At 39.5% G+C, this 20,697-nt stretch overlaps 1 protein-coding gene across 1 annotated transcript in view; it reads right to left on the bottom strand.

Moving 5' to 3' along the window:
* Positions 1-15,987: 15,987 nt before the first annotated feature.
* zfhx4 (zinc finger homeobox 4) overlaps positions 15,988-20,697 on the bottom strand; it is a 117,500-nt gene continuing 112,790 nt past the window's right edge. Inside the window, exon 12 of the mRNA XM_041813614.1 lies at positions 15,988-20,279. Within this exon, the coding sequence (XP_041669548.1) occupies positions 18,700-20,279 (1,580 nt within the window). The 3' untranslated portion in view covers positions 15,988-18,699. The remainder of the gene's footprint in view (positions 20,280-20,697) is intronic.

The following is a 20,697-nucleotide window of genomic DNA, read 5'->3' as shown; positions in this document are numbered from 1 at the left end:
TGGTAGTTTGATGGTCTGGACCAGGACCTGGACCACTTGATGGCACCATGAATTCTGCTCTCTACCAGAAAATCCTGAAGGAGAATGTCCGGCCATCAGTTCATGACCTCAAACTCAAGCACACTTGGGTTATGGAGCAGGACAGTGATCCCAAACACACCAGCAAGTCCACCTCTGAATGGACTAATAAAACTGAATGAAGGTTTTGGAGTGGTCTAGTCAAAGTCTGGACTTACATCTGATTGAGATGCTGTGGCATGACCTTAAACAGACCATTCATGCTGGAAAACCATCCAATGTGGCTGAATGAAAACTATTCTGCAGAGAAGAGTGGGGCAACATTCCTCAACATGATGTGAAAGACTTACTGACAGTTACCACAACGCTTACTTCAGTTGTTGCTGCCAAGGATGGCACAACCAGTTATTAGGTTGAGAGGGTAATGACTTTTTCACCAGGTAGGTTTGGATGGATTTACCCTTAATAAATGAGATCATCCTTTAAAACCTTGCTTTAGTATTTACTCGGGTTATCTTTGTCTAATATTAGTTTGATGATTTGGAACATTTAATTTTTTCCATATTAAAAACACAAAGAAATTGGGAAGGGTATACTGACCAACAGTACTGTAACTTAAAATGGGATCAATATATGTACCTAAAGACTGAGCCTAACCCTAACCCATCAACTGCCTACATAAACACAGTGTCTCTTTGGAATAACTTATATCGTGATAAAAACTCAGAGAGAGAAGATGTCACTATCGTTCAGCCTTCTTCATAGCTGATGAGAGAACTGTAACACTGTTTGTTTGTTACAGATGTAAAGGCATTAAAAATGCCTAAAAAAAAAAAAGGTGAAAATGTGGCACATATTTTTCAGCATGTCGATTCAGAAACTGTGTAACTTCACCTCTCGTGTTTAGTTATTTACAGCCGTGACAACAAAAAGCCTTGAACCGTTCTGCAAACTACACAGCACCCTTTGTGTCACAGGCAAAACAGGAAATCAGGCTTTTGTCCGCTCGAGATGGCATCAAAAAACACCTTGTTTCATCTGTCTTAAGCAATCCTATCTTGACGCCTTCACGTCCCCATGTGGGGCTGTGCCGCTCCTCAGAACAGATTGGGAAACAGCACAAACGATCTGCCGGGGAAGTCCCAGCGGGCTGCCATAACATGCTCGTTTGCCGACGTACCTCTGTTGCACGGAGCCCATGTTTGATTTCTCTCAGGTCGCCCCTCCTTTCTCTTTCTCTCCTGCTCTCACTCTCACTTCACTTCTATCACTTGCTCATTTTGCTGTCTATATCACCTACTTTCTTTCCTTTCTCTTTGTCGCTGACACTCGCTCTCTGTCAGCCTGTTGGCCTGTCTGTTTGCGTCTCTTTTTCCTTTCCTCTCGGGCCTGCCTCCCTTTCTTTCTCCCTCACACCTCCTCCTCTTTCTTTTTCACTTTAAAATACGTGTTAGTTGGCTGTGTGTCTTGTAGAAATGCCAGCAGTGATTGTATCCTTCATCCACAAGGCAATAATAAGGCAGGTGTACTCCTGCCCCCTCCCTTTTCCTCACCTTCTTTCTCTCCTTTTGTACCAAAGAAATGAGGCTCTGCGGCTGCAAACACTAAAAGCAGGAAGGCCAAAAGAAAGATATATATATATAAAAAAATAGATTGCCTTTTTCATATGTTAGTTTGTGTGTTGACACCTGGGCAAATCCAGAGGAAATGCTTTAATGTTTATCTCCCATCCCCAAGGATGCTAACAGTGGGAGGAAGCATTGTGCCTTTTGTTGCCTTATGCTGTGTCCTCTTCCCCGATGAAGCAGGCTGCAAAGAGCACAAACATAATTTATCTTCTTATTTGTCACCTTGCATTAACATCTGGACTGGGTATTTGGGCAGTATGTGGAAACTCTTAATGCTAGATGAGAACACATCTCGGATTATACTGAAGACTATTTGATATCTGATGGTTCAGACTGCATATGCCTTCATCTGCATATGTTTGGTGGAATGAACACCATGACAGAATGACAGTGTGACGTTATTTGCAGTTGTCCTCAAGTAAGATAAAAGCATGCATTTATGCATCCATCCGTCTAACTTCTACCCTACATGGTTACCTGGGATGAATTTGAAGTGTCCCAGAACATACTCAAAACCCACCTCTTCAACCCAGTTCATGGACTTTATTAAGTTGTCTTTGTTCTTTAAATTTAAAGCTCGTCATTGAGCCCCTTGAAAGGCATTTTATAAACGTCATATTCAAGCTAGTATAATTCTTAAAAGTATTTATTGTATGCAAATGTATCATTTTCTAAAAAATATGTATGATGATTTGAGGGAGAAAAGATCACAGGCACTGTTCACCTCTTAGCTTGGGTATAACAGCATGTTGTATGCTGTTGCATCACAGATATGCAGGGGCAAAATAATGATAAGCTAAGATACTAGCCTTCTAACATTTTGTCTTTTGTCTTGAAACAGTAAAAAACAGCATTTATTTCCTTAAATGGTAAATCTTTATAGACATGCATGTTCATGACGAAATGAGGGAGAAAAGCTGTTAAAGAGGTATTGTTAACCTCTTTTTTCGCAGCTAAGACTTTGACTTTAACCCAGTCATTCTCAACTGCTCTAGCCTCAGGACTCACTAATATCTTTGATGACAAAACACGACCCAAATAAGATCTTGGATGGAACAGAACTCAGGTTTTACACCCCGCCTCCTTATCCCAATGATAACATGTAAATTTTAGCCAATTTCTTCAGAGATCTTGAGAAATTACTTCATTAACATGTTAAAAGCAGCTCTTTTATTGCAAGAAAAGGAGATAAATATGTTGAAATATCAATAAAACATTTAAATTTACCCATTATCACAATAAAACAGAGTAAAATAAACTGTACAGTTGCATGTTCTTCATATACTTTTGCCACCATTTTTTTCCAGACCCACTGAACACTGCTCCGCGACCCACCTTTGGGTCCCGACCCACCTGTTGAGAAACACTGCTTTAGACTATATCTTAACTTATAACTTTAGTATACATTATTATCTTTATTCTGTGATCTTCTTCAATTTCTTGCAGGACAACAGTATCAAACTGAACATGCCAACATGCACACATCCCATCACGCTGCCCCCTACTGGCAACAGTAAGTGACACAATAGGGCCAGATCTTAATTCCAATTACTTAGTTGAACTGATCGAGCTCAGATTTTCATAGAAAGGTCTCAATATTTCTCTACAACACGGACATGTCTTATTGAAGAATGCCTCACTAACTATGGTAAGCATTTCAATGTCTCGCCAATTTCACAGGAAGTTGGCATAAATCCCATCTGAAACATCTGATTTGCTTCAAATTTCACATGTATGACACATCAAAAGGTTAATTTCATAATTTTGCTGTAGTGCCCCCTACTGGCGACAGGAAGTGACATAATTGAGCCATATCTATCCCTTTCACCGAGCGGAACCTTTCAAGAACAAATGGAAGGCAGTGTAACTTTCTTAAATTATTTTGGACAACAGGCAGCTTCAATGCATTCTGGGATACCTAGCCACAAGCTAAGAGGCTAACAGTGCCTATTTAACACCTTTTCTCCCTCATAAACATGCTTTAAAAGGAAACCAGGATAAAGTACCCAGTAAATAAACCTTGTGGGGTACTGGTTAGATTGTAATGATAACTCAATATCGTTTTTGTCTCCATGTGGACAAGGCCTTTGTTGAAGCGACTGCAAGCCTGTAAACAATGGTGGCTGGAAGACCACACTGGATTTTCTTGGCAGAAAACATGTTTTTGCTCTTTTACTGACCGACTTCTTCAACTGGCTCCACTGATAGTGAACAATCCTGGATTGACATGGCACTGACTGCCTGTTGAGCCACCATTATGTAGTTTATTACTCCTACCATGTCATATGTTTTGTTGATCTGATTGTCCTAAGATAAAAGTGACTAACAGAAAGTTTGTCCAATCACCCTTCATGGGTTTTCTTCTTTCAAGGTTCTGCCCTGCCCAGACGGAAATGACATATATCCCATGGTATGGGGGTGTGAAACTCTCTATTTGGCATGTAAGGTCAGCCAGATCAACCAGCATGCATTACTGCAGAGTGTAAATGGTGTAACAACCCTCAGTGTGGGAGGAAAAAAACAAAGCTCTGCAGTATCAGTACTTAGATGTGGTAAAAGTTACATACACCTGTAAGCAGAAAAACAACAGGTTCTGTTCTGGTGCATATCTGCAAACACAGCCAGCAATAAATAACATAATTTCATGTTGAGTATTTTTGCACGGGGGACAATGGCCTCCTGATTTCTCAGGTGTAACGCCTCGGTGGATGAATCGCAGGTGTAGGAGATATTGTTTGGTGGATGGAACCCAGGTGCCGGAGCTATTTCCAGCCTCTGCTGTTAATCACCGGCTGACGCTGAAATATGGCTCGCATTTTAGCGGTTTTAAAATAGAGTTCCCTTGGCTGCATATACTTATGTGCAGAAATAATAATAATAAGGGCAAGATAAAGTCAAGAGACTGTGAGAATGTTTTGTACCAATGTGTGCAGCAAAAACTGTGCTGTGTTTTATCAGGGAATGTGGGCTCAAAGTCTGCCAGATAATAAGAAACTAGAAAGGATCCGATGCTGTCTGCCTGATAACAATAATTTGACAGTTTGATTCCTGTGCAGCAATCAGAGCTTTGATGTAAGGAGCTGATTAATGAATAACTTCAGCAGGCCGTGTTGAGGATTTTGCTTCTTCGAGGACAAGCAAAGCCTTTCTTCTCCCCAAAAATAGGTGCATGCGATTTTTTTGTTGGGTGGAAACACAGATACAAAAAAACAGTCAGGAAAATGTTTGTAGTGCACATGCACTATTGATTTGAGACCTTAAATGAACTCATACATTAAAATATTGTAAATAGAAACACAAGAGTACGAGCACGGCTGTCCAAAAACATGATCTGTCTTCCTTAGTTCCTCTTCCTGTTATGATTCATTTCTATTATGGCCCCAAGTCACAGTGCGACAAAGGTTTACATCAGAAACAGACTGTCTAAATATCTGATTATAAGCTGTTTATCCTCGTTAAACGATGACAACATAGCAACGCCGATACGCAAGTGGCCTCAGATGTGATGTTGGTCAATATCTATTGACAGACAAATCATTGTTGTTGTTCTTTCGTTTCGTCATTGTCCAGGCCCGATGCATGAGGGGCTAAACGGAGAGTGAATGTGATTGGATTTTCAGTCTCCGTCATTAAATTCCCATGCGGGGAATACTAATTCCAGTATTTAGTGCGGTGATGCTAGGGCTTGCTTTCATCTTAAACTGATTCCAGTCTAATTAGATTGGGCATGTGGGGGGTGCTGGATGTATCCGTCTGGACTAATCCCTGCCTCTCTGTCCCAAACATTGTATTATCCAGAGAAAATCCATTGGCTGCAGGCTATTCAAAGGCAGATCTGCCTGAACTGCAGCCTCTGTACTGTATCATCTGGAAAGCTGTGGCTGGAAGGGTGCGCTGTGCAGAGAGGGGTGGAACCTAATGGTCATGAGTGATGTATGGGTTGCAGAAAACGCCATTTAGAATTTACAGTAAACCTTTTATCGTGTATTGAGGGCAAGAGCGCTCGCTGCTGCGGCCTCTTTAGCAAAGCTGGGTCTGAACTACGATGAACTGCTCCTCTTTTAAAGCTCCTGTGGAGAGTTTTTAGCTGCTTTGAAACAGCCTAAAAGTAATACTGATGCCTCTACATATGATAGGAAAGCAAACAAGACCATGAGTGACACCACTCATCCTTTCTATGGTTAGTTTTTAAATGCTTATAATCATTACTGTGGGGTAGCTAGTTAGAGCATGCTGCAGAAACAGCCTCTGTTTACCCTTCCACTACGAATATTTATTGAGTGATTAAGGGAGTGTTCAATCAATCAGTCAGTCAATATTTATCTGAATTATGCCAGAAGTTATCTTAAGACACTTTACAAAGAGGGCAGGTCTAGACCGTACTCTTTTTTTAAAAATTATTTATGAAGACTCAACATTAATCCACCATCAGCTCAGCACTAAGAAACATGTAGCAAAGCAAATGCAAAACAAGACGAGGAGGGAGATGCAAAAAGAGAGAAGAGGGAGGTGCAAAAAAAGAGAAGAGGGAGATGCAAAAAGAGAGAAGAGGGAGGTGCAAAAAGAGAGAAGAGGGAGGTGCAAAAAAAGAGAAGATAAATGTGCAAGAGAAGAGGGGTAAGATAAACAAAGAGAGACAAAGGAAATGCAGAAAGACAGCAAGAAAAGATCAGAGTGCTCAGAAGACATTTCTTGGGCTGCAAACAGACATTAACATAATGTTCAACCCCTACACCTTTGAGCCCAGTTCAGACCAAAGACAAGGCAAGTAAAAACCTGCAACTGCTTGCAATGGTCCTCTCTGCAATGTTCTGGAAACTTTCCAGTTCACACCGCTGCAACTGAAGGAGACGATGCATCATTTCTATGGCACATACCCTTACTGTCACCCAGTTAAGCTACTGTGCAATAAATCGTTCTCTACAATAAGGACAGTACTGTACATTATCATGTCTTCATGATCATGTCTAACATTTCTATCATATTTATTTACATTTATCTAACCTGGAAAACCTCATTAAGATCAAGAATGTCATTTACAAGAGTGTCCTGGTCAAGACAGGCAGCAGCACAATTACAGAGTTGCAGACATGACACAGAGCAGTTACAAACACAGATCAACCAATCCTGAGTCACAGAATACAGTCATTAGTCAAGAACATCAACAACATGATGCGTTTTCCTCTAACAGCTTCAGTTTGCTTGTGAAAAGATTTAAAGAAGACCAGCTCCCCCAGACACAAAGTCTCCTGTAGACTCCTGCTGGAGCAGCACATCTTAAAACTCCTTTCACCCGTTTACAGGCAGACTTTGGGAACAGAAAGCAAAAGTAAGTGTTGTGACTGAGTCACAGAGAATATTGTAGCTTACAGAACTTTTCACCGTAATAAAATCACATAAGTATGGAAGCAGATTGAGTATAGCCTTCTAAATAAGGATATGCCAGTGATTTAGCCTTTGAGTGGTCAAAGAAGGCCACCTGACTCAGTCATACAGGGTACAATGATGACTTAAGGACTTCAGATTTGTTATAAATCTTAGCGGCACATGGTCTGCAGGGGTGTCAAACTCATATTGAGTCAGGGGCCAGATTTGCTCTGATGAGAAGTCCTGAAGGCCGGACTATTTAGGCCAGGATTGTGAGAGTCAATCCTGGATTCTGAATTTAGGCCTTACCTAAGAGCCTAACAAGGTCAACATTTAAACATAAACTTTCAAACCCATTTTCACCATTAGTAAAATATGAAAAAATACAAGTAAGACTGATAATAAATCATACTGAGTTTTTAAAAAAGTAAAAATGATAAGTTTAAAGGCACAAAGTCTGAGATAAAAAGTCAAACCTATTAGTTCAAAAGGTCATAAAATGTAATTTAAAGGCAAAATAATGTTTTTAAAAGGCAAATAAATGAGATATAGTCAGCATCACAAGTTTAAAAGGTAAAAATGTGACTTATAATTTTGAATTGTGAATATTGAAGGTCAAAACATGAAAAAGTCAAAATCATAAGTTTAAGTCAGAACTGTGAGATGCAAAATTGAAAATATTAAATTACAACATTAATTTATTTTCCCACCTTCCTGACTTTTTATCTAACTACTTTTAATCTTTACTTTTTCAGATTTTTAGAATTTAACAAGGACATTTTAAATCATCAAGCTAAAGTTTACATGTTTACACTGGAGGAAATCTGCAGACCTCAGACTGGTGGGCCAGGTATAATAGAATGATCTTATGATCTTGAGGGCTGGATACAACTGTATCAAGGGCCGGATTTGGCCCCCGGGCCTTGAGTTTGACACCTATTGTCTACAGTATCCAAAAACTGGGGGTTGAGAAGATGCATGCAACTTTAACTTCTTGACATTATCCTTTAAAAATAGAAATGTTGATAACAAATATGCTTTGAAAGCTTGAGAAACTATCTTAACAAAGAACAAATGGAATTGCAGTGGCTTGTGGGATACGAAGTTCCTTCATCTTCATAAAAAGATATGTCCACAGTCATGTACTTCTGCTTTTTTTCTGTTTTTGAATGCTGTTTTTGAACCTAGTTAAGTTTTTTTTAGTCGCTGGTTAGTTTGGTTCATGCATTAAAATCGTTGATAGAGGGATTCTGTGAAACGTCTGTGGGGGATCTGAAAGGTAAATTATACTTCTGCAACTAGAACAGCTGAAAAAGTGGGCGAGAACTGTTGATCTGTATTCCATCAGAGGCGGTCCAACATGGAATCTAAGTATCAGACATGTTTGAAGTTAATGATTCTGGATCAGGAAGGTCTTACTGGGCTGAGAGCAGTGGAATAACTGTACTTACAAATACAGCAGGATTATTTGGACAAATAATTATCTACAAGCCTCAAATCAAATGTGATTTTGACAGTACTGTGCAGAACTTATGGGCATGCTTGGGCCACAAATTGAGACTGAAGAAAGGCGCAGCTGTGTCAAATAGGCCATCTGAGGACAGAAGAAGGATTGACACAACCCAGGTCGTGATCTGGTTGTCCTTCCATATTACCAGGGGAATGGGGAAATAATCTTTAGAAAATATAACTAAGTCCCCACCTTAAGGGTGGATTAAGGGATGGATGTGGCAAGTAAGCACAGCAAAGGGTACTGTTAGGATGGAGTAGGGTTGCCATGAGCCCCTGATCGTGCTGTGGATGTACCAAGGGCCCAAAAGCTGCCGGCAGTCTCTGGGCATATCACCGGGGTGAAAAGGCCTGGATTAAAGCGATGCCATCAAGTTTGACCTTGGCTTTATCTGTAGACATGTGTAGCTTTAATCTGACACATCGGACCCAGTGTTGAATCCTTAGTGCCCAACATGCCCAAAGGTGATGCATGTGACCGTTCCTCATTCTCTGATGCACCCCCATAATGATTACATCTTGAGGTCCGAGGTGATTCTTTACCTTTGCCTGTTGCTAAAACCACCCATGGACATGATGCTCAGAGTTTCAGAGTTTGTTGCATGGCTCCATGTTTGTGTGGCAGTTAGCCAGATTTAGACCATCCACCAGAATGCAGTCTTAATTTTTGTGTATTTATGCATTAAACTTGAAATCATTCCTGTTGTGTACCACAGTGTCCTCATCGCTCCTTCCGTGAGCATGGATCCAGCCTGTCATCATACCTGTGAATTACAGGCAGCCCACAATGAAAACACAGAGAGGTCCATTTTTGAGCCGTTTAGAAGGCCAGAAAAATGAAAGGCCTTCAGCCATTGTTCTCCACAAAGGTCAAACGCAATTCAATCCTATAATATGGCGGGAGGGGGGAGCCTTTTCCTCGGCAACCGCCTTCGCTTTAAGGGTTAGCGACAGGAAAGGGCCATTCAGCAGAACGGTTTTACCCCGTGAGCCGAGCACATTCGTCAAGGACGAGGGGTAAAGTCAGAGGAGGACAAAGCTGTTTTTGAGCCGTTACATGTCGCGGCTGTTGCACCGCACGCTGAAGTGTGTTAAAACGAAACAATAAAGGCCACAGCCGATTGTGGCCAAGTGAAAAGATCCTCATCTTCCCTTCATTTTTTTGCCGCCCTTGTGAAATTTCATTAGGTGGATTTAACGACTTGTGAATGTGGGTTTTCTGGCTGACCCTGACTCTGGTGGCAGACGCGCCTCTGGCGGCTGTGATGTATTGTGTCGAGGTGTTCTAGAGGTGCAGTTTTTAATGTGACAGCGTCTGTTGACCTCACATCGAAAAACCTCACCCTCATGTCAAACCCTGGCCTGCCTTTAGCTTTTAATAGAAATTTAGAAATCATAAAGGCAACAAAGGCAAGAAGTGAAACTTTCATATATTCTATTCATCACACACAGAGTGAAAATTTTCAAGACTTTTTAAAATATCTAACTGAAATCAAAAATTCACCTAAAGCTGAAAAGAGGAGTTTGGAGTTTCTGCTGTTGGTCTGAGGTGTTTTACTCAGTCCAGATTCAAAGCAGCTGTCCTCCAAGAGACTTTAAAGACCGTTCTTTTTGCTGACAAGAGTTTTGATCTCCTTTTGTATCTTTGACTTTTATCCTCAGTAGAATACACAGTGAATTTTAATTTAACAAAGTACATACTTTCCACAAAATGTACCTAAATAAATAACTGATCTGATAACTAGAGATGTGAATCTTTAAGTATCTCTAGATTTAATTTGATTCAGATTCTGGGGGTCTGATTCCATTTAGAATCAGTTTTGGACTGAAACTGATTAACAGCACATTCCCCATAAGGTATAAAGAAGTGATCATTTCAACATCTACTCCAGTCTGCTGTGCATTAAGGTAGTGGTTCTCAACATGGGGCTCGTGAGACACCGAGACAGGTCACCAGATGGCTCCCAAAAAACAACATATTTTTAAATGATTTCAAATTATATATTTCAACTATTATTTACAAAAATATATGCACAAAGTTGGTTGGTTGTTTAATAATAACACAATCAAGTGGTTAGAGACAGGCTGAAATCACAGTTACAGTATGTTTTTAAAAAATCCTTAAATGTAAGTCTTGACACGACTGCTCTTGAATATGCATGGCTGTGTTAACTGTGCTTCAACCCCCTCCAGGTACTGTGTGGTTTTCAATCATCTAATTGCAATTATTGCACAGAAAGTCATTGAAAACATTGTAAAATATTTGAATATGAATGAAATGTGGGCTAAAGCAGGAAAGGTTTTTTTTAAATCAGAAACTAATTAGTGGGAAAACAAACAATCATAAAGTTGAAGCCTTCACTAATGCTGTGGGAGAGCAGGTGTTATACTGTAACTAGTGACCGTGTTAACTGGTGATTTCAGGTGAAAGTGTCAGCAGTTGTTTTAGTTACAACACTGTTAAAATTTGGATGTATGCATATGGTCAGCAGTTAACCGTAACGCCAGTCATTGATGTGAAACAGACAATAGATCCTGTTATGTTTATTGTCCATGCCTATTGGCAGTCATTGGCTGATGTTTACTCCAGGTGAAAGCGTCTGTATGATGTAAATTCAGACATGAATTGTTCCTGAAGTAGACTACTTCAGTTTCTCACAGTTACCAGATATGTCAGCTCAGACTTTCTATAACCTGATACTTCAGAATCTACAGTCTTAAAAATGTTCTTGTGTCAAAACAGGAGAGGCTGAGTAATTCCATAGACAGTTCAGACAGTATGTACTGTAAGTGTGTGACTGTAAACAAGTGTTAATTTTGTCGACTAAAACTAGACTAAAACTATAAAGAGTACAAATGACTAAAATGTGACTAACACTAAAAAGCATCACTGTAATTAAAAGACTAAGACTAAAATGAAAAACAGCTGTCAAAGTTAATACTGCTGTAAACATTACTGATACTAAGAGCTAGCACTGCTCATGCTAACAGCACAGCTAACACGCTATACGCCTCCTGCAGCATCAGTGTCTGAGACAGTACACAGAGGAAAATGATCACAGCAAATACTTGAATTCTTGGAAATTTTGAATTGGTTCAGAATTGTAGGCATTTATATGTGTGATTTTGACCGGAATCTTTTTTTTTTTTACGCACTTATAATAAAAACTACTCAAAAAAGACTGTTGACATATCATGGGATTTATTTCACATCCATTATCTGTCACACTGAGCACAGGACAACCAGAGAAACCAAACATATGACATATGTGATATGTGCCACCACTTAAGAGTAGCTACAAAATGTAGATATGGATTGTTCACTATCAGTGGAGTCAGTTGGTAAATTTAACACTGCCTAAAGCTGACCAGGAACAGCTTAAAACTTTGAAAGATGATCCACCTGATGGTAGACATTTCTGTCTGCAAGGTTACACAAATATATCTTTGGAAATAGAATTATGTCAGCATGGGTCCTCATGTCCTTTGGTACTGAGTTACTGAATGATCCCTGGACCAGCCTCCTATTACACCTGTTCATTTGAAGATCCACCTTGGTGGGTCAGACAGGTGTTCTGTGCTCCTTGTTGAGGCTGTGCTTCAGTTTGTCAATTGTTGTGATTTACTCATCTTTTCCCTTTTAATGGGAGGGGTCTAGAGCTGCACCTGATCACATCCAGATTAGCAGACACTTTCAAACATAATCCCCATCATCTGCTTAGCGTCAGATTACCACTAATGACAGGAAACACTCGTTATATGATGTGGAAGTTCAGGCTGTCACTGACTGGGACGACCATTACTAGAGAGATGTTGACTATAAATGTGCTGTTCTACAAAGATAGAGTGGTAAAGGTGTACCTTTATTAAAAGTGTTTGAATACTAATTTTTTCAAAAAAGCTAATGCATGGTGAGTTGTCTCTTTTAGTTCTAAACACCACATTTACATCATAACTGAGTTTGTTTGCATGGACTCAGATAAGGTATACATATACAGAATAAAAGCTAGATATTCAATTATAAATGATAATATATATTACTATTTATGTGCAATCCCAGTTCCAAAAACGTTAGGTCACTGTATAAAACATAAATAAACACAGAAATCAATGATTGTGAAAACCCACGAACTCATATTTGATCCACAATAGAACATAAACATTTCAGATGATGAAACTGAGACATTTTACCATTTCATGAAAATATCAGCTCATTTTAAAATAGATGGCAACAGTCTCAAAAAAGTAGGGATGGGGCAACAAAAGGCTGGAAAATTAAGCAGTACTGATAAAAACAGCTGGAGGTGCATTTTAAATCTAATTGTGTTCATTGTCAACAGGTCAGTAACATGACTGGGTATAAAAGGAGCATCTTAGAGACATGACCTCTAAAAACTGTTATCTTCTCTGGACCAAAGCCCATTTAAAATGGACTGAGGCTAAATGGAAAACTGTTCTGTGGTCAGAGGAATCAAGGTTTGAATGGATGTAATGTCCTGGGGGCTAAAGAGGAGAGGGATGCTGAACTGGTCTGCCAGTGGTCTAGAGCTTTCACCGATATAAAATGTTTGGATGAATTTTACACAGCGACCCAGCTTTTTTGGAAATTAGGTTGTAATCTTTATTACATAGTATACTTCTGTTTCACTTTATGACTACACCTGTATTGTGCAGGTGCATGATTTTTTTCTTCAACCTAAATTGCTATGATTTTAAAATGAGATTGCTGTGATACATGCAGACATGGTATTTGATATGCACTCTTCTTCCATCTTAATTTCCAGGTATATTAATGTAACAAACCTGCAAGTTTGAAACTTTTAAGATTACCAGTCTCCTCCTCTGCTCTGAATCAGCACTGGGCTCTCACTTTCATCCCACCTCCACCCCAGCATCCACCTGCAGGCTCTGACAGTCCTCAGTTCTGCATGTGAAATAAATCTGGAAGGTGTGATGAAGTCTGACATCGAATCACTGCTATACTGCCATAATAATGCTTAGAAAAATCAAAAACATAACTTCACTGACTAAAATCCTTTTACTTCTGAAAGACAAAATTCAGTCTCTGCAATGATCCTAAGGAAAGGCCCTTTAAAGGTTCTCAACTTGTGGGTAGGGACTGAAGAGTGGGTCAAGGAGCTGTTTTTAGTGGTTCTTGAATGTTTGCCAGGACAAAAATGTGGCTAATTTTCTCAAGGGAAGATGCATCTGTGTCTTTGTTCTAACTCAATTATGCTGTGATAACAAGGATATTTTGGTTGTATTATAAAGATCTTAAATGACTTATCTCATATCTCAGAAATCAAAGCTGGTATTCCCATGATAATGTGGTTATTTCTCAAGATCTCAGCCTAAATTTTCTCACTGTGATGGGAAACAGAGTAAAATAAATGTCTGCATGCATGTCATTCCTGGGCTTCTGTGATGACGTGCTTTTTAACCTTGTTTTATTCTGTCTCTTAGTTTAGTCACATTTTGTTTCAGATATTCTCACTGCATTTGTGTATGTGGTTAAATGGTCATGAATTTTACTGTTTCACATGAAGGAGGAGGTGTAGGGTTAACAATCAGTTGAAAAGGTGTATCTAATAAAGTGATAGTTAGTGTAATTGATGAATGAAGCTGTAATGTAGATTGTTTATGATTGACATGAGTCATATATTCAAATGTCAAAAAATTTAAGAAGAATATCCAAGAGGACAATTTAACTTTAGACTATAAGAAATCATTACTGTAGAGATTTAAAAAAACATTATTCCCAAAGGGGGACTGATGCAGTGGTGTGATAAATATGGACCATTTTGCACAGTAGAGCACAACAAATTTTGAGACAATTTCCAAAATAATATAGAGCTAACGATGAATCTACAGCAGAAATAACAACTCCTGAAGTAAAGGAAAAAATCTGACTCATTTGTGACCCTTAGTTCTCCTGTATGAAGATAGGCATGAAATAGAGAGCCACACTCCTTCTGGTTGCATCCTTCCTTCATGGGAGGTTTTTCTGTCTGTATAAAAACTATATATATCTATAAAGCCTAGCTCTATAACACAGTAAAAACATAATGCCTTATAATGCTGTTTAACCATAGTTATAAGCACCCATAGTTACACAAAGTAACAGAAATCATAATAACAAGTTTTCATAATTAATTATTTATATAATATATAAGCAAAAGTTTGAAGTATATGTAGGCCAACAAGGATTCGTCACAGGCCCAATGTGCAAGGCCAAGCTCAATGGCATCTCTTTTGTTGGGCCTATTTACCCCTGTTAATACGCCCAAAACCCCCCACTGGTTTTCAGCACCTTGGGAAATCCACAGAATGACCAGGGTTGTGTGGCAACCCTGCTACAGCACCCTACGCCATGCTTTCTCGTCACATCCACCCCATACCATACCCCTGGTAATGTGCACGGACATCCAGAGCACAGCCAGGGTTGTGTCAATCCCCATTCCTGCCCTATGGCACCATCAGGCAGGCTTACTCACCATTACACATCATAGTTAGGCCTCAATTTTATTTTATAGCGTCCATATGGTTATAGAAATATTCAGAATGCTTTATAACAAGTATCACACTCTGTCAGCGCTCTGGTTGAGTGCCAGAGCAACATGTTAGCTGGCCTCTAGCATAGATAGAGGTGTATTAAGATTTACACACTTTTAATATTCATTCTATACCACCATGAGTGCCTATATCTGTGGTTATGCAGCATTATAGGTGCATTACAATGTACTTACAATGTGTTATAATTATGGCTGCTTTTAATTGTGATTAATCTCAGGACTTCTGTAGTTAATCACGATCAATCACACCCTTTTTTGCATTAAAAAAAATCTCACAATGTTAAATTTAAAATAGTTTGTTGTTTTTAGATCTTTCTACTGGCCTAAATTAACTGTAAAATAATTACACAGTGGATAAAGGCCTGCTTTTAAAAGTTGATTGAAGACTTAACAATGGAAAAAGGAAAAAAGCAAATAAGTGAAGGGCTTAAAAGGTAAGTATTTTAAAGCACATGATTCAGGTGGCTCTTAAATAATCTATGAGCAGCGATGGACTTACTTAACATCATTGTGGCTGCAGGGGCTTAACCAAAGTTTGTTAAAGGGACAATAAAGCATGCATTTAATCACAATTTTAGAAAAAATGCATTAATTGTAGATCACAGTTAATTGCAATTAGTGCAGTTAATCTTGACAGCAGTAGTTATAATGCATTATCCATAAATGCTTCATAGAAAGTGTTACTTTTGCCAAAAGGGGGCCCAGCAAAAAAAAAAAAAAAAAAAGTTTGGGTATGAAATGTAGTTTATGATTTAATTCGTGCCGAAATACAGTTTAAGTGTAATAAGCTATGAATTAAGAAGAGCCAATAAAAACGACTCATGAATATTTTAAGCATGAAAGAGGAAAGCAGACAGAGAATAAACATGGAGGAGACCCAGCTGGTTTGCAGATACAGTTTTTAATGTATCACAACAATGAGCAACAAACATACTTGATGAACTATTTCCAGAAGTTGTTCAAATACCATCTACAATAAACGTCATTTCAACTATGACAACAGGTCTGTGACAAAATAAAAAAAAGGTTTCAAAACCATGTTATTACCGTGATACGGTACAGCTGAGACCTCAAACAGTACAGTAACAAAAACTAATGCGACTACTCTCTATATATAAAACATCAATAACATTTTTGGTTTAGTTTATTTAAAGTTTTAGCCATAGGGGCTTCTTCTTATTAAAACCTCAGGGTGCATTTCCTATGTAACCCAGATGTTGAAGAGTACATATTGTGTAGGATATGATTGCGCCATGAAAATCCCTTTGACATCCAGAAAGAAGAACAATTCCAATTTCAACCTTTTGAAGGCTGTCCCCATAAACATGACACAATCCATCCATTTTTTTAAAAAGTTCTTTTTTTTTCTTTTTGGCTGCTGTGCAGTTGCAATATCTATGTACAGTTATATTGTTGGACCATCCTTTTTGTTGGTTTGTTAGCTTTTACCAGTCCTTGATGTGGAAAGCGTCCTGTCTGATGCTAGCATCTTAGCACACGATGCTAGCGGACAGTTCAGTCTTTTTAATGCTGAGCCACAGAGTGGGAAAGGCAAAAAGCCCGAGTTGTGAAAGCCTTTGGAATCAGGACAGTCGCTCATGTTTGTACAATGGCAGAATTGCACCTTGGGAGCCCAGGATGTCTCTTATGAAACACAATCGAAAAGTGTCTTCAGGATTAAAGAAAATGTTAAAATACTAAAAATCCAAATAATGACATTAAAAAGCTCACACAGAAAATTAAAAACGGACATTTTGCTTTAAAACTTTGAAAAAAAAAAAACACCTTTACAATAATAAAACATAAGAGGAAATGTTACTTGATTTCATTGTTTGAAACAATAACGAAGCATGATTTGATTTAACCTGTCAAACAGTTGCATTACATGCTACTTGCTCATCTCAGAATAGGAAATACCAAAAGCAATACATTTTTGCATTTCTTCATATTAATAAATTTGTACCATGCACAGCCAACTACGAATATGTACAACAGCTTAGCTTTCTTTGTTCACAAGCCTTTTTCTTTCATACAAATAGCCTTCTGTTACTTTGGAATGAATCACATTGGCTTCGATTACCAAACTAGAAAGTGATTCGTAAAAAATTGAACACCCTTTGACAGCTTTCACATTCTTAGTTCCACAGCAAAATAACATAATAAAATAAAAATAGCAAAGCAAAGCAATTAATGGATCAGTATTATGTCTGGTAGAAAGTCGAGAGATTTTTATGGCAAGCAAAATAACATTACACAGTAGCAGCAAAACTTTGTAAGGTAATACTTTGCAATGTTGAAATGTGGAAAAATTAACTCGAACTGTAGATCATCAGAAGTGCCCGGAAAAGCAATGGGAGGACGTGGACCTACAGGTGTGTGCAGGTGTAACACTGTTTTCAGTCCTACGAGTACATGAAATGTTTTAATATACAACAAAAATGCTGTTGTCCCCCTTTTAAAGCAGCATATTTGCAAACGATCATTATTATCATGTTTTTTAACCAACTTGTACCTTAACAGTTTCAAGTATACAGTACTGCTTTCGTGGATGCACCAATTGTTAAATAGGTCTCTAGATTGTTAGGCATCAATCCTGTAACAAATATGGACCAATATGCTGCTGCAATAGACACAAATAATAATTAAAACACATACATACATACAAACAGAAAAAAACTCTATTAAATTAACAAATGGCCTAATCAAATAATAAAAAGACAAATAAAAATAAGTGCACTATAGTCCAGACACAAGCAGGTACCGTAACAGTACAGCAATTCACAAATGAAAAAATGTTATATTCACATAATCCGAGAGAGTCTATCAAAACTAGAGTTATTACCTCTTGAGAAAAGGGTGTGAGCAGAGGTAAAAGTGAAAGGGTAAGAGTTGGCACAGATTAGTATATACTACAAGAAAAAAGGGGGTGGGAAATAGATACAGCTTGTTGTAATACAAACTGGCAAACACGGGGGGCGTCGTACACATTTACTTCATCATTCTAAGTTCCCTCATACCGTCTTTGTAGGGCAAAACTAAAAGGATATGCACATCGTCCACTGTAACAGTAATATTGTCTCTTGGTACTCTATACACATCAAGGAAATGCGTCCGATAAAGCTTGACATGTTTTGGTTATAAGCCAAGTGTACCCAGGCTCGTTGCTGCTTTAACAAATGAGAAATGTTATGTTCTGACCTGAGAATTTAAAGCTACTGAATTACACCTATCTAAACTAAGAGAGATTCTCTTTGAGGGTTCTGGATCGTCATCCCATACAGTACATGCTAGCATTTGGAAAACAATCCAGCTGAGGTGCAATTTGCTATCGTGAGAGTTTTTGGCTTGAAACAAGCCCCCCCAAAGGGAGCCTGTGGGATTTTTTCCTACTCCTTGTTTTTGTATACAATATAAGCTCAGTCAAGCATCTGCAACAGTTCTGTCCATAACAAAAATCAATCAATATCTTGCCAGCATATCAATATGGGAAAAACAATCCTGAGTCAATCATTTGGTACTGTAATTTTTTGGGTTAAGAGAAACTTTGGAACTGCAGTTTAAAAAGTCTTATTTTTTTCTTTAAGCAAGGGATCCTTTTGTCACTCCTACACACTGAACATATCCATTCTGATACTACTGAAGCTCGCGTCTAGGCCAGAGGCTGACTTCGCCTTGACTTCCAACGCATTATCTAAGTCATCCAGCTTCTGGCTTAGCTCATTGTCAGACTCGTCTGAACAACTCTCGGTGGGTAGTGAGGTTGGAACCCCTGAGGTGCTGCAGGAAGTTGAGGTAACCGTTGAAGGTGAGGAGAGGGGAGGGGGAGGAGAGGCAGACGGGGAGGAGGAGGAAGCAGCTTTCCGGGCTGTGGTGGCCTGGAACAGGACATTTGGCCAGGACTTCATGGACAAGTGAGAGAGATGAGGAAAGGTGTTATTAGAAGAAGCTGCAGACTGCGAGGTAGATGTGGTGTTAGGAGTAGGGGAGCAGACAGAGTGAGGTAATAATCTAGTATGCTCTTTGGCATTTCTCATTGCTTGTTTGATTGTTTTCTCTTTGTGCAAGCTCGACTGAAGGTGTTGGCCAAGTGCTTCGTTCCCGTTAATGACCACGTTGCAGGCAACACAAGTGTAGTTGCTCACTGCCTTTCGAAGCACTGTCTCTTGCGGGTCAGTAAAAGGATGTCCGAAGTAACAGAAGGACTTCTGATGACGCACCACCGAATCTTCGTCAGCAAAAATCATCTGGCACTTCCTGCATATAAACTCATGCTTGACGGACGGTACGATAAAAGCGTCTGGAAAATCCGTGGTACTTTTGGTATCTGTTTTCGGTTCTTCTTTTGTGCTTTCTGTTGAAGAGCCTTTGTTGGTTTCATCCTTAGCTTCAAGAGCTTCTTTTGGTTTGAAGGAGTTGTTGTTGGTGGTGCTCTTTATGCTTGGGGGTGTCTTCGCGGGGGTTGTTTTCAGTTGCTGCTGCTGCTGCTGTTGTTTCTGATGCTGCTCCAGCTGTTTCTGCTGCTGCTGCTGCTGCTTCTGCAGTGAATCCTGTAGGGACTGCTGGTACTGCTGGTACTGCTGCAGGAGAGCGGTTGGAGAGAGGCCAGCAGCCATGGCAGCTTGTGGGACTGCTGCTGGACCATATGGAAACAGGCTCTCCATTCCACACAGTGGTGGGAAGTAGCCCCCCGTTTGGACCCCTCTAGGAAGCTGCGGGGAGAAGCAGTTGGGGAATCCAGGTAAGAAGTAAGGCAGGAACTGCCCGCCCAGGAAAGAGCTGGGATCGCCTGTTGCCAGAGCATTCTGAAGTGCCTGAAGCTGCGCGGCGTCCAGTGAAGTCTCACTTCCTGGTTTCCCTGAAGCTGGACATGACTTCTCCCTTTTCTTGGCCATGCTGGGTGTCTCAGGGCGTGAGCTGCTCTCGTTCTCTCGATCCTTAACCTTCATCTGAGGTGGCTTGTCTCCTGGTTTCTTGCTGCTGTCTCTCTCTGTGTCTTTACCTTGCTGCTCTGTGTGATTTACTGCTGCCAAAGGTGTGGAGGGAACAGGAGGAGGAGGAGGAGGTGGAGGAGGAGGAGGAGGAGTCTGCAGAAGAGTCTTGGTTGGGGTAGTGCTGAGAGACATGGCAGGAGAGGGGGTGGCTGGTGTAGGGAACCCAAGCATGCCAGCACCGGGAGACGCTAAAGCTGAAATACAGTGGTATATAAATATGGAAATATTCAATATTTAAATATTCAACCCCAAATCACTGTGGAAATTAATTTTCGGTTAATATGTTTAATCTTTCACTGGCTGAGTCTTAATCTCTCATGTTAAGATTTTGTTATGGATCAAAACTGTCACATGCGCTCTATGATAATTGCAATCTGCCAATATTTTATAATATAAATATACCAAACCTACAATAAGGGGAAAACAAACAACACAAGCAAAACCCATGATAGACACATTTGTATTAGAAAATCTCTGAATTATCAATTAGCAGTTCGACTCTGACGATGATGTTCTGCATGCACTAACACCATCATTTTAGTTTTAAAATAGTTTTAAAAAATAAGACTTTTAAACAAACACCACTGTGGTACAGAATAAACAGTAGTACAG

This window comes from Cheilinus undulatus, linkage group 19, assembly GCF_018320785.1.
Source record: "Cheilinus undulatus linkage group 19, ASM1832078v1, whole genome shotgun sequence".
Taxonomy (NCBI): domain Eukaryota; kingdom Metazoa; phylum Chordata; class Actinopteri; order Labriformes; family Labridae; genus Cheilinus; species Cheilinus undulatus.
The sequence above is the reverse complement of the archived record's forward strand: the minus strand, read 5'-3'. Positions and strand labels throughout refer to the sequence as shown.